Consider the following 14,184-nt stretch of genomic DNA (forward strand, 5'->3'; position numbering starts at 1 on the left):
AATCACCTTCTTCGTCAAGCCATGAGAGTTTTAACATAGGATTCGAAATTGCCACCAACCAGTATTCCTTATCTTGGAAAATGTCGTAAAACCTGTAAGTAAAGCATTGTTTCACCATAAAAATTTAAAAATTAAATTTGGCAGTACCGAATATTGACTGAAGTCAAAAGACCAGCGATGAGTGGTTGCCAATGAACAACGCTCGGGTCATCTTGCAGTAATCGTAGATTGAATTTTAGAACCGTTAAGGTTGGTAGAAGATAGCCTAAGCCGACATTCTTTTCTCCTTGTAGAATGTTTAGTGCGTCTACAACAGACCGCATTACTTTTACGTACTCTTTCATGTACTGTTCTTCGCTGGGGGAAAAATAAGGGATTTTCAACTCTTCCATAAGTTTTCTTAAAGCTTTTTCTTTTTTCGGTATCAACCTTACTACGCACGCTGTGGCATAGTATCTCGTAGTCCAGCGAGTGTCATTCTTCAACACGAACAGTTGGCCTAAGTGCCGTTTTATTGTATCAGAATTGTTCGAACTGCTTGTTGGCTTGTTCCAAAGAATATCAAGCTTGTCTTCAACATTCATTCGTAAACTGTTAAAAGCTTCGTCGATGATTTTCTCCACATCAGCTTTCGACACCAAATTCAATAGGTGACAGACGCATCTTCGATGGAAAAGAAGAGTAACTTGACGACTGCCTGTGAACCGGGAGCGGGAATCTAATAGTTCCCCTAAATCAATAAATATCATGTCGTCATCGTCGTCGTCATTTCGGCCTCAGAAAAGTCGTCATAGTCATATGATAATTGTGATGTTGCACCTATAACGGCGGAATGAAAGTTAATGAAATTCACAACACGAATTGTAAACAAATGATGTGGTGTTTACCTCTTTCACGAAAGCATTTGCAAAAATTTGATCCATTGTCAGTTGTTGAGGCACGTAGCTTACTAGTTACTGAGAAATCGACATGAATGTCCTCTATAAGTTTCGCTAGCACGTCAAATGTATGACTTCCCTTCACTCGACGAATGGCCAGACAGGCATTTTTGCATTGCAGGCTGCCTTTTTCATACCAGTGTATAGTTTCACCAAGGTAACCCCTTCTTCGACAAGTCCATGCGTTGATTGTTGTACTTGCGTCAGTGCTTTTTTCTAGCTCACCAATTAACTGCTGCTTACGGTACTGAAATTTCTCATGAAGTACCTGAGTGAAGAACGTACGACCAAATAGCTGGAGATTTGGAGCCAATTGTGTGACAAGGGTTTTAAATCCTGGTTTTTCTACGGAGTGAAGAGGCATCACATCAACAATCAAACAATTCTAAAAAGAAATTTCATTATTAATTTAACACGTTATTGATGGGAAACATAGATGCACATACCAAAACCTAATCATTCAAATCATCCTGTGTGATAACGACCTTTTTTAAGATTCTCTGTGTACAATTTGAGTTTGGCTGTTGTACGGACTGCTCTTTCATAGCACTTACAGCATCTTTCCATTTCTTGTGATGATTTAGTTCACCATTCGGATCATGGTCCTACGAGAATACAACTAGTTATCGTGCAAGTTCCATAACAAAGAGACAAGAAATAACTTACACAAAAGTGACGTTTGCCATTGCTTCTTGTTGTCTTTGTAAACAACGAGATATTTATCTTGGCCATTTTTATCCTTTTTGGGCTTACATCCTGGGAATGTGCACTTGTAGTAACCGGCTAGTTTACCAGGAACATCACTAATAAACTCAAAGAACTCAGGAGGTAGTAAAATCCTTTTCACTCTTGGATTATTAGTAGGCCTTCTGCCACTGAAATGGGAAAAAAGAGACGTAAAAATGAATCCTTTTAAATATTTTCTTAAAACAAACGTTTCACCTGAGACTCGTTACTGAAATAGAATTTTGGTCACTGTTGCTGTCTGACTGTGATGTTTCTGAATTATTCATTTCATCACTCCATTTTTAAAATCGTAATGAAATAAAATAATGTGTCAAGACGAGTAAAAGATTTTCAAAAATGTTAAACTAGACTGTCAAATTCAAATTTCAGACAGAAAGTTGACGTTGACGATACTTTACAATGAACAACTAGATTAATTTTTAGGAATGCTGTAAGCTGTTACGATTTTACTCGGCAGATGGCATACAAAAATAATCGAAAATCTAAATTTCTTTAAAATCATTTCTTCGGCCATTGATCGCGATTAAAATTACAAAACAAAAGATTTGATTTTCGATCACAATTGTAATCGATATTTTGGATCGCGATTGTGGTAAGACTGGCCCCCTTATCTTTGATGAACCCTTGTACTTGAAAACTTGTACTGGTGATTTTTACTCACATACTCATAGAGATCAATTTTACAATTTCCATCTAACGGCGTATGTTTTGTAACAGGCCACTCAGTTTTCACTTTCCATTATGAACTGAATTAAGAAGAACACATGACACCATAGACTGTGGAACCTTCAGCTTACTTCACTGGTTTCTTCATTTCATCTTTGAATGCACAGAGCAATATGTAGTAATCTCAGGCAAGCTTTACCCTCTTTACATAGCCGCTGTATGTATGGATTGATTGGAGACGTAGATTGGCTAGTGCTGCGTGGAATGGTAAGATTCCATGTCTTCTGAATCGGATACATCAGCTTCCAATTGGCAACAGAGATCTTCTGCTATGTTACGTACGTTAGCTGCGCAATTCAAACCGTTATCCACAGGTGTTTCAACCACATAATGCAAATCCCTGTTTCTGATTATGTAACATTAATTATTAATGTTTTGTTTTGTTTTGTTTTTCCGCACCAGCGGGGATTCATAAATTGTTACCCATCGGAAACCTATCGCTGTACGAAAACAGGATATCGTTAGTGCGTGCTATTAACCTTTTTACCTTCTTCTTCAATGTCGACCAAGCCTGGCATAACAATTCCAAACGTTTTCTTTTTAGGCTTATTAGCTCAACAACGCAGTTTTACAATCCGCCGTAGGACTGAAGTGCAGTAACTAATTGCATAGAGGTTCCACGTCATTATTTGTAAGGCTGTAAGGTAGCGATAATAATTTCACGTTCCGTATTCTTTATTAATGATTTTGTTTTCCAGACGATCGCTAGATGGCCTTGCGTCACCTGGAGTCCCTAGATTAAATCCAGAACATTCTTTCAGTTCTCGTCTACTGACCACGATAATTGGTGATGTTCGCGCTCTCTTCTCGTGCTTGTGTTTTAATCTTTTGCTTGTGTGTGTGTGTTAGTTCCACTTGGGCACCATGGGTTGCAGCCAATGTTGACAGCCACCGTTTTGTTCTGTGTCAATTTCGTTGGCCAGCATTGCGGTGCATTTTACGAGTGGTATCTAAACAACGAATGTACGTAATGATTTGTCCGTGACAATATGTAGCTTCATTCGTGTGTATGAAGCGTCTTATAATTACCACATTCACGGGTGAGATGAGGGAGGATGAATAATATTAAGGTATTTTGGTAACAGCCGGTTTTATCTGATTGTAGGTAGGCGTAGGCCTTTGTCAAGTAGGGTAGAAAAGTATTAAGTCTAATAATAATTGCTTCTAGAACCGCAAAAAACGGTGGTAACGTCCCGCTTATTCTCGTTTTCAATTATGTGATCCATATAAATATTGTGCAGAACTTGAGCCTGGACTCTATTCACTTCCTTCAGAACGTAGGACGACACCATCGCCCCATGCCAACTAATGCCCCGCTTGCCTTAATGGTAAACGGTTTTTTGTCGATAAAAACACAGTCAAAACTTCATCTTAAACCCAACGACCATGACACACTGATCAGATGTTTCATAGTCCAAATGAGATATTGTGTGCAATACACCCTCAGAATTGGAACAGAGCATTTAATCCTTATTTCATGTAACGACTGGTCACTTCAAGATCGACATGAAATTCGTTTTTGTGCTCCGTATCCTGGATGAATAAATCCGCCAATCATTTAATGGTAGAAAAATTATCATTCCCTAAAAACCCACTCATGTAGTCAACAGCTCTTCTTATCTGTGTGTCAACAGGTGTCAACGTTGTCGCCAGTAGGAAAAAAATTTCACGTTTTATCTTATTTTCGTTTGAGGAGTCGTGAATATAGTTTTATACATATGCGTCCGGCTTATTCTGCACGGCTAAAGTAAATTCATGCCTGACACCGTTTATCGACACTGATTTCTTTCCCCAGGAAGTGTAACTAACGTTGTGTGGATGTAACATGTACGATATTGCGTGGTCCACCAAACGGCGCTTAAAGCGTGCGATACTGCGATTAGACTTCAAAAGTAGTTTTCCTGCAGTCACCTTTTTAGATCAGCTCTGGCTCTTGTAAACGTACGATTGCTAACACAGCAATTTATGGAAGGTGATTTCACTTTACGATGGGCTTTTCTCGTGAACGAGGCACACAAGATAGCGCGAGATACTCTGCTTCCAAAGTTTGCTCCAAGTTTGCTTTGACGTTGTACGAAGTATTAGGGCAATATGTTTTATTTTGTTTAAATTAATTTATATTTTTTGTATGAGTGTGGAGGTTGTTTCTGCATGTCATCCACTATTAGTGAGTTTGTAATTGGTGAGTTGTTCCAATGCATTTTTCTTTTAGGATTTATTCAGCCAACTTAAAATATGTGTTTTATTCTATATTTACAGTACCCACCAAGCTATTAGGTACATTCCCCTTTTTTTCAGTGCATTCTTATGGCACTACGTGTCTTAAACAGTGCAAGTACTACCCGAACCGCTTGGGCTAGTTTTTTTTTTCTTTTTTTCCTGAGTAGATCTAATGATTATCTACATTTTTTAAACACACAAAGTTTTTGTAGGATTAGTTCCCATGGTGCTACGGTATCGTTCATTTTATTAGGGGTTTTAGTTTTCCCTTATATGCGCCGTTTTAAATACGGCGTTTTCAAAAATATACAAAAAATACAAAAAATCAAGCTAAAATCTTTTTCTCGGTGCCAAAAGCTGCAGAATTCTTCACTCTTTACGAATTTAAAGAATGATTTACAATAAAACCAACTCAGAGAACCCTTCCATATACCTCTTCAGACAGTTTTCCACTTCAAAATTTGTCGAAATTTGTAATGCCTCTGGTGGCGACAGTGCAAGTTGTTTTAAAAAGTACTGTGACGGACGGGGTCCGTAATATTGTTTTGCGGCGACGAAATAAGACACAGGACAAATTGAATTGAATCCGGAAAAGAGTTTCTATTATTTTTAGCAAAGCGAAAAGACAGGACCACACGTTTCAGAATCTTGATCGCCACTACCTTTTCTTCTTCCTCGTTTTCGTCTGCTTTTCACTGCCACGGTTCCGCTTCTCTTTTCCTTTGGCGCCGGTGCGCCACAGTCCGGCCGGCCGGCGGAATTAATCCTGGGTGCGAGGACCTGAAATGTAGCATAATTTAAGAACGGGGCGGATTAATTCAGATCGAGCGGTCTTGACAGCAGCCTTCCTTATAACGTTATCGCTGCTAGGAAAGACTTTCGTTATTTGCCCAGCAAGCCACTCTCCTCTTCGAGTATTTTCGTCCATTATCAAGACGTTGTCGCCGATACGGAGTGGTCGGACGGATTTGTCCCACTTCTTCCTTTCAATCAAGCTGGGCAGGTACTCACGCATCCAGCGCCTCCATAACTGGTCGGTGATGAATTGCGACTGCTTCCATTTTCTTCTTGAGAGTCCGTCAAAGGCGCTCTCAGAGTCGGGGGCTTGATGCGGGTTCGCAGAGCTCAAGATAAAGTGGAAGGGAGTGAGAGGCTCTGGTTCTGCTGGGTCGGTCGGGACGTTCGTTAAAGGACGAGAGTTCAACATTGACGCGACTTCCTTAAAAACTGTCCGCAGGACTTCGTCAGTGACGGATCGATTTTCTAGAATGGCCTTCATGGCCTTCTTGCTTGAACTAATAAGCCTTTCCCAAATGCCACCAAACGACGGTTCTGACGGTGGCGAAAACCGCCAATCGATCCCTCGGTCAATCATTTCGGTTGCAACCCGAACAGAGTTTAAGTTGTCGATTCCTTCTCGCAGCTCCCTTTCTCCCGCGACGATTTTCGTGCCGTTGTCACTGAATATAACTGTAGGGTGACCACGGAGGGAGATGAAGCTGCGTAACGCCATTATGAAAGAGTCCGCATCCATCGTGGCTAGCACCTCCAGGTGCACGGCTCTCGTGGATAGGCAGGTTATAAGTAGACCATATCTTTTTACTGTTCGCCGACAGACGACGACCTGAAACGGACCAAAACAATCCAAGCCCACGTTTGTAAATGCACGGGCAAATGCCTGGAGGCGCTCTTTTTGTAGACTGGCCATTCGGGGAGCCTGTGGCAGTGCATGGAGCGTTCTACATTTTATACACTTTCCGAGAATTTGGCGGATGGCTCTACGTCCCTGAAGAAGATAAAAATTTTGCCTCACGACGCTCAGCGTGTGTTCTACGCCAGAATGGTGGACCTTGAAATGACAATCCTCGATTATGAGCTTGGAGAGGTGGTGGTCCGCTGCTATGATGATGGGGTAACGAGTACGAGCTCTTTATGTTGAAGCCGCCCATCCACCTTCAATAAACCGTCGGCGGGGTCGATGTATGGCCCCACCCGCTTCAAGATAGAATTCCGGGGGATTAAGGCGCCTTTTGCCAGGGCATCGCTCTCCCGCGGGAATGCCTCTTCTTGCGAGATAGCTAGGCAGAGACGAAAGGCATTCGCAAGCTCATCGGCGGTTGGTTCTTTGTCGGAAACCGGTTCAGTCCGTAACGCTTGGGCGACATCACGCTTCAAGGTGTTGAGCTGGGTGCTTTGAGTGATGATTTTAGATACGACGAGAAATGACGGGTGGCGTGATGGTTGCGCCACGCTTAGTTGGCCGACATTAACGACTTGCGCCGTCTCATCATCAGCAAAAACGGAAGGCGGATGGAATGCTACTGGTACGAACGCTGGATCTAACAAAAATGTAGGTCCGGTGATCCATTTGCAATCTGGCCCAAAATCTTTTGGAACAACGCCCCGTGTGCACGCGTCCGCGGGATTGTCTTCACTGCAGACATAGTACCATTGCTCCGCCGACGAGTGGGCAAGAATTTCGCTTCTTCTTGCCGCGACGAACGCTGTCTGACGAGGGCGGCTGGTGCGCAACTGATGTAGCACTATTTCTGAGTCAGAATAAAATTCCGTCGCGGAAATGATGATTCGAAGCTCCTTCTTTATAATGGTTGAAATATGAACCGCCAGGACGGCGGCTTTTAGTTCGAGTCGCGGAATCGTCATAGGGAAGAGAGGCGCGAGGCGGCCTTTTGCCATAACAAAACTGACGTGCACCCTGTCTCCGCACTGCACGCGAAAGTGAGTGACGGCACCATAGGCTACTGATGAGGCGTCCGCAAAGATGATAAGCGTAAACACTGATTTGTCGAGAGGAAATTCGGTCGGGCGGAAGCAACGGCTGACATACATAAGAGATAGTCTGTTCAGTCCTTTCGTCCATTCTTCCCACTTTGCCAGAACTTCTTCAGGCAAATGGTTGTCCCACCCGCGATGCAATTTCTTTTCGCGTTCTAATTTATGAATTTGTTGAAACTGTAACCTTGCTCCTGTCATCACTGGAAGGCAAATGCCGAGGGGGTCGAAAGTCAAGGAAATGGCTGATAACAATTCCCTCTTTGTTGATACTTTGGGCAGATTCTGTAAGAGTCGTCGATAAGATACCATTCCATGCCGAAAATAAGGTCAACTGGCGAGGCGTTCGGGTTGAGATCCGCTACTGGTGTCGATCTAAGATGCGTTGGTATACTGTTGATTACTCGCAAGGAAGATGAAGCAAAACCGGTTAAAGCGAAACCGCCTGACGCGAGACATTCCGTTACATCCTTAGCAAATTTTAAAGCCTCTTCTTCCATTTCGAAAGAGTCGCAAAAGTTATCGGAGTAAAAATTGTCCTTTAATCTGGTTGCAACGTGGGGAAAGCGCATGTTGTCGTTTGCTGCGCGTTGCAAGGTTTGAACGGCGGCAGATGATGCACAAATTTCGCCGAATACCAAGGTCGTGAATTGGTACGTGAGTACCGGAGAATTGCTGCCAAATTTTCGGAAAACGAAGCGTTGAAGAGACTGATGTTTTTTGTCTACACCGATACGATGGTAAAATGAAGTAATATCGGCCGAAAGGGCGACGGAATGTTGGCGCGCTCGAAGTAGGATACCAACCAGATAAGGAATAGATGGGGGTCCACGCAATAGAATATCGTTGAGAGATATTCGGTTGTAACGAGCGGCACAATCGAAAACGACTCGAATCCCCTTGTCCGGCTTGTTGTTGTTGACGACGAAAAAATGCGGTAAATGCCAAATAAAACCCGCTGGTTTGTCAATTTCTGACCGATCCACAAGTACTACAGTGCCTGAAGCGATGAGATTATTGATCTTATGTTCGTATTGTTTTGCGAGGCTGCGCATATTCGGGTCAAGAAGGCGACGTTCGAGTCCATAGAAACGCGAAAGCGCTTGACTCCTGTTGTTGGGAATTAAAGGGTGGTTCAGTTTTACTGTCAGCTCAATCTGGTAACCACATTTTAAGCGCGTCATAGACCGGTTGATGATGGCTACCATTTGATCGTCTCCGTCGGAAGTGGAGTTAGCAGCTGTGGTATCGGGTGAATTTTTGCATGGCTTTGCTGATTGCGAGTCTTCTGAAGCATCGAAGGGCGACGAATGGAGTTGTACGTAACCTAAATTTACGTTTCGCTTCTTACTAGGACCGGCAACGAGATATCGCGGTATTTTGCCAACGACGGCCCAACCGAAGCAAGTCTGGTGTGCTGTAGGGCCATCTTCACCTTCGATCGGTACGGCGATTTGGAGCGTTTGATGAGCGGATGGAAAATCCATTCCGATTAAAACTTCGACTTTGGACGAATCGATACTTGGAAGGTCAAGGGTGGACAAATGTTCCCAATTAGTTTTAATACTGGGCCAATCAATTTTACGCTGGGACAGAGTAATATTTGGGACGACTAAGACGTTGGACGCCTCCAAGGTGTGTTTGCCATCCAGAGAGTTTAGTTTGAACGTTACTACATTGGATTCGACCAAAAGCGAGTCCCAGAACGAACCAAAGCGAACGAGCAAGGGCGGGCCTTTTAGATTTAGCGAGTTTGCCAAGTTTCGTGTTACAAGGGTTGCTTCGCTACCAGGATCAAGGACAGCATAGGTTGTGCGAACCGAGTCGAACGTTTCAACCAACAATTGAACAATAGCCAATAAAACTGGCCGAACACCGCTGTCCATGGATTTAACGAGAAGTACGTGATGATTGTTACCTTTATTGGTTGATGCCTCTGGGAACTGCCGATCAGCTCTATGTAGTAACGAATGATGGGGGCCGCCACATTCTTTGCAACCAGCGTTTTGTCTTTTGCATTTTCGGGTGTAATGGCCACGAATTAGACATTTGAAGCAGTGGTTGTTGGAGGCGCATAATGCGGCGCGAGCGTTGACAATCATCCTTTTGAAAACGTTACACATTTCGAGCCTGTGTCCTGGATTCTCCTTGCAGGCGGGACACTCGGGAAAGACTGCTACTTCCAATAATGATTGCGCAAGGACAGTTGGGTTGCGGTTGTTATAGTTGCTGCTGCCTGGTTGGTTTTGGTTGCTGTTGTTTATATTCGTCGTACCGGAAGCGGGTGGTTTTGTTGCATTTGAACTGCCTGTCGTAGAGAGTTTGGCACCACGAAGCTCTTCCGCCCCAACAATTGCGTCGATCCAGCTGTCAAAATCCTTTAGTGATGGAACTCGTCTCAATTCTTAGGCATACTTGCCCCAATCTGTTTGAAGATTAATCGGTAGCTTGACGTGGAGTGAGCCAACTACCGTGGAGTAGGTGAACATATCGATGTGCTCAGGGCCCACACTCGAAACGACATCGTGTACAGCAGTTGCCATGTGAAAAAGGGAGTCAAAGTAGCCGGTCTTGAAAGGTAGAAGCTGTAGAAGGCACTGATTATGGGCTTGAATAATCAAGGCTGGGTCGCCGTATTTGCTTTGGAGCTGAGTCCACGCTGACTCGAAGGAATAGCCGCCAGTGAAGATATGCGCCATTCTACGTTGGATACTTTCTAGCAGAGTTTCTTGGAGCGAAAGCAGCTTCACTGACTCTGCGAAATCTGTGTCGGTTAGAGTTGCTTTAATACCAGCCGCGTATTTCGGCCATCATCGTGGATCGCCATCAAATTTAGCTACTACCAGTCTTGGTTCGCGATAGGACGAATTATGATGACGTGGCGTAACAGGAGCCTGATGAATTATATTGCTGGTGCTGGGATTGGTTGGCACGAATGCCCCAGGAAGATTGTTCTGGTACGTTTGCAACGGGGACGAAGTGAAGTGGTGATCTTCGAACGCTACGGCCCGACACGCTCCGAGGCCCGCAAGAAGTTGCGATTCACGACGGATTCGCATCATGAGATCCTCTTGTTCACGTTCGTTTTTTGTCGCCAAATCCTTGACGTCTCTCGCTTGCTGAATCTTCTTTTGAACCAACAAGAATTCGAGATCAAGTTTTCGTTTTTTCGCTGCCGTTAATTGATCAGTAGGTTCCAGCTCTTCATCAGGCACGCTTAGATGGCCGTTGTTATCTAGCGGTTCAGGCTGTTTAATAGCACTTGCCGAATCGTGAGGCGAAATGGTATTGATGAGCGATTCCGGTTGCTCGTCGCGTGGATTAGGACGATTAGGTACGTGGCCACTGTTTGATACGTTCCATCCTTGACGACCAACTCTTACTTGACGGACGCGATTGATTGCTTCGACGCAAGTGTTATGCAATTGCTGGATTCCTTGCAAGTACGTATCAGCGGCCTCCCTTTCTTCAGCGTCAAGTTCGGCAGCGGCCACGTAACGTTCGTGTATATCGACTAGTCCGTTGAAAGCATCCGTTAGCATCGGCATAAAGGCCTCGAGCTCCGCGCGAGACGCAGCGTTGACTATTATAGTTCGAGCTCGTTTAACGGTGTTGGTGTGTTTGCGCTTCGCTGTCGTCCGCGCGGCAAACAGAGTCTGGGCGTCTACCATACCATCGTGATGTTCGTCGGCCATGCTTGGAAATTAGCGTGTATGAAACGATATTGGAAGCTCGACTGATATCTAACGATAAAAATTAAATTAAGTGTGGTTTGATTGCTGGATAAAATTTAAACGGACGATGTTGTAATTCTCGTTGTTGTGGTCGTATTTTATTTAGTATGTTGTTCGAATTGTTCGAAAAACCTGAAATAAGGAAAAGACTCGTTAGCGTTGTCGTAAAAGGGGTATTAACGAAAGAATAGCATATTTTGTTGTTTGTTCGAGATATAGTAAATTTCGATTAACTGTAGTGCGAAAAGTTCGAGTTTGTTTAATTTGTACGAATAGGTAACCGTTAAAATAACGATTCCGGAAATATTAGTTCGATAGATATAAGGATTTTACGTGGCAGATTATTTAACTAGAGGTATATGGTCTTATATCTCTAGTTCGGTACGCCACCGCCATCCTTCCATTTAATGGAACAGGCAAGAAACTTTTTCTTTTTTTAAACAAGTACAAGAAAGCTTTAAATAAACTTTAAATAAGTTAAGAAAGAAAACTTAATCGTAGTGGAACATAAAATTGAATGAATATGGGAACGCAAAAGTAGTTGGGAAGAGGCAGAGTTCGAAAAAATTTTCTATTCTTTTGCGCCTTATCGATAATGGGGAAATTTTGTTCGCGCGGAGGTGGGGTTCGAAACGTTCCGCGTGGCGCATGGCCGTTCAAGATAGCTTTTTGAAACCGACATTTTATGCATTTGTTCGAATTTACATAGATTTTAACAAGTTTGTAACTTACGATTGTGAACTTGGTGGCTAGTACACTACCTTTTCTTCTTCCTCGTTTTCGTCTGCTTTTCGCTGCCACGGTGCCGCTTCTCTTTTCCTTTGGCGCCGGTGCGCCACAAGTACAAATTGGTGGGTACTGTATTGTAACGGATGTCTCACGTCTATCATGTAGATCCGCTTACCCATGTAATATCAGCACCAATTAGCTTATCATATAGATCCGCCGGCCCATGTATCGGCACATATTAGCCTATCAAATAGATCCGCCCGAACCAGCATAAAAGGGTCCGGCAAAGAGCTTCTCGCTCTCAGTCTCTGTATCAACGTTTATCGTGACTTACAATACACGTCTTCAATCCTATTCACCACCTTGTTACAGTATACCAAATCAGACGGAGTTCATGAAGTGCAAGATTCTATGACTAGAGATGCAGTGTCAATGCCCATGCAAGATATGCCTTGAAGAACAATGAAGACGAAAGCAGAAATGGAGAAGACGATGAGATCCAAGATGATATTGACTTATCTCATATTATCCAAATAAAGAATATATGATTTCTGTTTAAATCTTTGTGACCCATACTCTCCCCTATGCAGTATCATCCAAATGAAAAAGACAGATGAATTTATTATGGGGAAAAAATGATATGAATAAAACAATGTCCAAGCAATTTTTCTCCTTTTTTACCTTTATTTTATTAAAAGTTACAATCACTTAGCAATTTAACAATTAACAAACTAACAGCAAACAATCTAACAATTACATACGACAACTTTTCAAAAAAAAATACGACAAAAAATATTAGTTACTAGTTATTAAAAAACGGCGTTTGAAATACGAAATAGCTAGCGTAAAGTAAAATAAGAATTCATGAAAAACAACAACTTACTTCAATTACAAACAAAATAAATCTATTTTGTTGATAAAGTTTACTTTCGAAATAATAACAAACATGACAATTTAATTTTTATAAAACGATGAAAGCTGCCGTATCTATCCCTTGATATAATGAAGAATAAGAGCCCCTTCTCCATCTTACCCTCATTGTGTGACACTATATGGTTCCAGCTGACCAAAAGCCAAGTATTGCCAAGCAAATTGAAGTCTTACGAAAGTTCACTTTCGTTCTCTCATAGACTCTCTTCCGTCCCAAACATTACTAGCATATATACAGATGGATCTTAGACTATTGGCAGAACGTTCAGTGTAGTGTTTATTTCTCAACTAGTCGTTTCTAAATCCTGGCTTCTCAAGAAGAACTCTACCCTACTAACACTGCTCATCCTGTTTTTATAATATAAGCGTCAATATGGGATGGCAGGATCCCCATCCAAATGAAACGGCTGTGGAATATCACGGGAATATAGTGTTTCGCATCGCAATTTCAAATATTTAACGTACACCTTCCTGTATGAGAAACTTTTATAAAGGTTCCGTAAAATATGTATATCTCATTTCCAAATTAATTTCACATTCTTAAAATATACGATTTGCTTACACACATATCAATACAAATCTAATCCAAAAATGGATAATAAATGAAGCTTAATAGATATACACATATAAGAATATTCCGGGAATGCACTTATGATTGCACAATATGCACGTCAAAATAGGCCCCAGGTTCTGCTGGAAGAATGATAGTAATTAGCGTGTTTAAGCATGAATTCCAATGGTAAACTGATTTTACGGTATGATAAGGTTTAACACATACTTGTACAATTTTGAATATAGTTAAATGCTTGTACAGAATGTCCGAAGAGTAAACCACCCTAGCTAGTAAACTATTCACGTTCACCTTCTACCCAATTGGGTCGAAATTTTATATAAATAAATTTGTGCAAGTAAACAATGTCATGAAAAAATTTGTATTAAACTTAAATCAGCAACAATTCAGAACAAAGAGTTTAATATGCAATGCAATGCAAATTTATCAGTTTTGACACAAAATACGATCCAATTCTGGGAAAGAAGTTGTTGATATGTATACATTTATATAAATTATACTTACATTTACATACATACTTAGATTTACATAATACATTTATACTTAATTATACAAAATTAAAATTACTCCAGTTTGGGGGATAATCCCGATAGGTATACTATTTCTTCAAAAATTGTTCATAATGATAATGGGTAAAGAACAAGCCTTCGTGGTTTTAAAATGTTCTTCAAAGAATATACAATTTTTCTTTTGTTCTCACAAAATTCTCGATTGAAACAACATGTCTTCCTTCTATAATAATGCAGTAACTGGCAATTTGTTGTTTAAAGTAATAATATCCAGATGGATTTTTTTA

At 41.8% G+C, this 14,184-nt stretch overlaps 2 protein-coding genes across 2 annotated transcripts; both read right to left on the reverse strand.

Annotated features, from left to right (window-relative positions):
* Window positions 1-6,530: 6,530 nt before the first annotated feature.
* On the reverse strand, window positions 6,531-7,625 carry LOC124207662. Its single transcript, XM_046605233.1, has one exon. The coding sequence runs from the start codon at window positions 7,623-7,625 to the stop codon at window positions 6,531-6,533; it is 1,095 nt and encodes a 364-aa protein (XP_046461189.1).
* A 32-nt stretch (window positions 7,626-7,657) lies between these two features.
* LOC124207673 lies at window positions 7,658-10,123 on the reverse strand. The gene is made up of 2 exons (XM_046605243.1): window positions 9,840-10,123; window positions 7,658-9,791 (listed from the first exon to the last, which is right to left on the reverse strand). The coding sequence occupies exons 1-2, from the start codon at window positions 10,121-10,123 to the stop codon at window positions 7,658-7,660; spliced, it is 2,418 nt and encodes an 805-aa protein (XP_046461199.1).
* Window positions 10,124-14,184: the final 4,061 nt, after the last annotated feature.

Source organism: Daphnia pulex, chromosome 2 (genome assembly GCF_021134715.1).
Source record: "Daphnia pulex isolate KAP4 chromosome 2, ASM2113471v1".
Taxonomy (NCBI): Eukaryota; Metazoa; Arthropoda; class Branchiopoda; order Diplostraca; family Daphniidae; genus Daphnia; species Daphnia pulex.

Excerpts from the sequence above, each read along its gene's own strand:
- LOC124207673 (XM_046605243.1), bottom strand. The coding sequence starts at position 10,123 with ATGGCGCATATCTTCACTGGCGGCTATTCCTTCGAGTCAGCGTGGACT. Across the intron at positions 9,792-9,839 it reads CTTCAAACAGATTGGGGCAA|CTGGATCGACGCAATTGTTG; the intron begins GTATGCCTAAGA and ends GGATTTTGACAG.
- LOC124207662 (XM_046605233.1), bottom strand. The coding sequence starts at position 7,625 with ATGACAGGAGCAAGGTTACAGTTTCAACAAATTCATAAATTAGAACGC.